This window comes from Otolemur garnettii, unplaced genomic scaffold, assembly GCF_000181295.1.
Source record: "Otolemur garnettii isolate 467f Iridium unplaced genomic scaffold, OtoGar3 scaffold00204, whole genome shotgun sequence".
NCBI classification, from domain to species: Eukaryota; Metazoa; Chordata; class Mammalia; order Primates; family Galagidae; genus Otolemur; species Otolemur garnettii.
Window position 1 is genome coordinate 1,528,273 of NW_003852599.1, and position 1,303 is coordinate 1,529,575.

Below are 1,303 nucleotides of genomic sequence, written 5' to 3' on the forward strand. Positions count from 1 at the left end.
CCCCCCCCGCCACTGCCGGCCCGCAGCCACGCACCTTCACACCGCAGCACGGCGCTGTTCCAGACCACGCTGCCCTCCTTCAGGATGCAAGTGATGGTCTCTGAGCCCTGTGTCCCCAGGAAGCCTTCGTCACACAGGAAGGAGATAGAGCTGCCCAGCTGCAGGCTGTCACCAAACCGTTTGCCGTTCACCGGAACACCAGGATCTGGGCACTCGTTGTGTCGGAAGGCTGTGCAGATGGGTGACAAGGGCAGTGGTCAGACAGAGCTGGTGTGCAGAAGTACCCCCCCCCCCAAAATAAGCTCCATTAGGATGGTCCACTCTAGACCTCCCCCAAGAGCTGCCCTATTAAGAGACGGCCCAGGGCCTGGCAGGTGGCAGGTGCTTGTTAAACTTGATCTCCTGCCTTCCCGAGCACCCCCTCCAACTGCACGCTAACGGGGTTCGCAGGTCAGACAGAGTGCTGAGTGTCCCCCATGGGAGCTCACTTACTTCACATAACGAGTGTGAAGTAGATGTCGTTACCCCAGTTTACAAATGAGGAAACTGAGGCTCCATGTGGCTAAGCAACTGATCTTTCTCCCCAGTGTCAAATCCAATCCATGTTTTTCTTAACTTCAGACAGTTATGGGATCATTTATGCTTCAGGTGACCTGGCCTCTAAGTCCTGTGACACTTCCAGATACGAAGTGTCCTACAGGAGGTGCCCTGGAAGTAACCCGACCAAAGGTCCTTCCTTCATTTCTGCCCTGTTGTCGGGTGGGAGAAGCAAGAGAGAACACACAGATTTCATCGTGCGTTGCCGCTTTGTTACATGGTCCGGGGCCACCTGTGTCATCTTGCTGAGCCTCAGTTTCCCGGCCAATGATGAGATCAGAGTTCACTTGCAGGGCCATTCCGAGATAGAAATAAGGTGAAAGTTGACGTGGAGACAACTGACGTGTGACAGTGGAGAGTGATGCAGCAACTGACCAGGGGTAAGTGCCTGTCCTTCTTCTTCCCTTTGCTGCAGGGAAAGACACCCTTTCCTGCTCTGCCTCCATCAAACACCTTCCCTGCCTTCTCCCATCCGGGGGGTCACAGTTGTCAGGCTAACTGTCTCTGAAGCCAGGCCCTGTTTGCATCCCTGCAGTTTAAAGGATGGCAACCACGGTGTCATTGGGATGAGCCACATTAAAGGACCCAATTCCTGGAGGCTGTTGGATCTTGCTGAAGGCAAGAGACCTGCAAACCGAGGGATCCTTCCCACTGGGGAGAAACTGCAGGAGCCTCTGACATGGTGACAGCTACCGTGATGCTATAC

At 54.7% G+C, this 1,303-nt stretch overlaps 1 protein-coding gene across 1 annotated transcript in view; it reads right to left on the reverse strand.

Moving 5' to 3' along the window:
- CSMD2 (CUB and Sushi multiple domains 2) overlaps positions 1-1,303 on the reverse strand; it is a 575,968-nt gene that overhangs the window by 196,923 nt on the left and 377,742 nt on the right. The window contains exon 15 of the mRNA XM_012812368.1: positions 35-229. Coding sequence (XP_012667822.1) covers positions 35-229 — 195 coding nt within the window. The remainder of the gene's footprint in view (positions 1-34; positions 230-1,303) is intronic.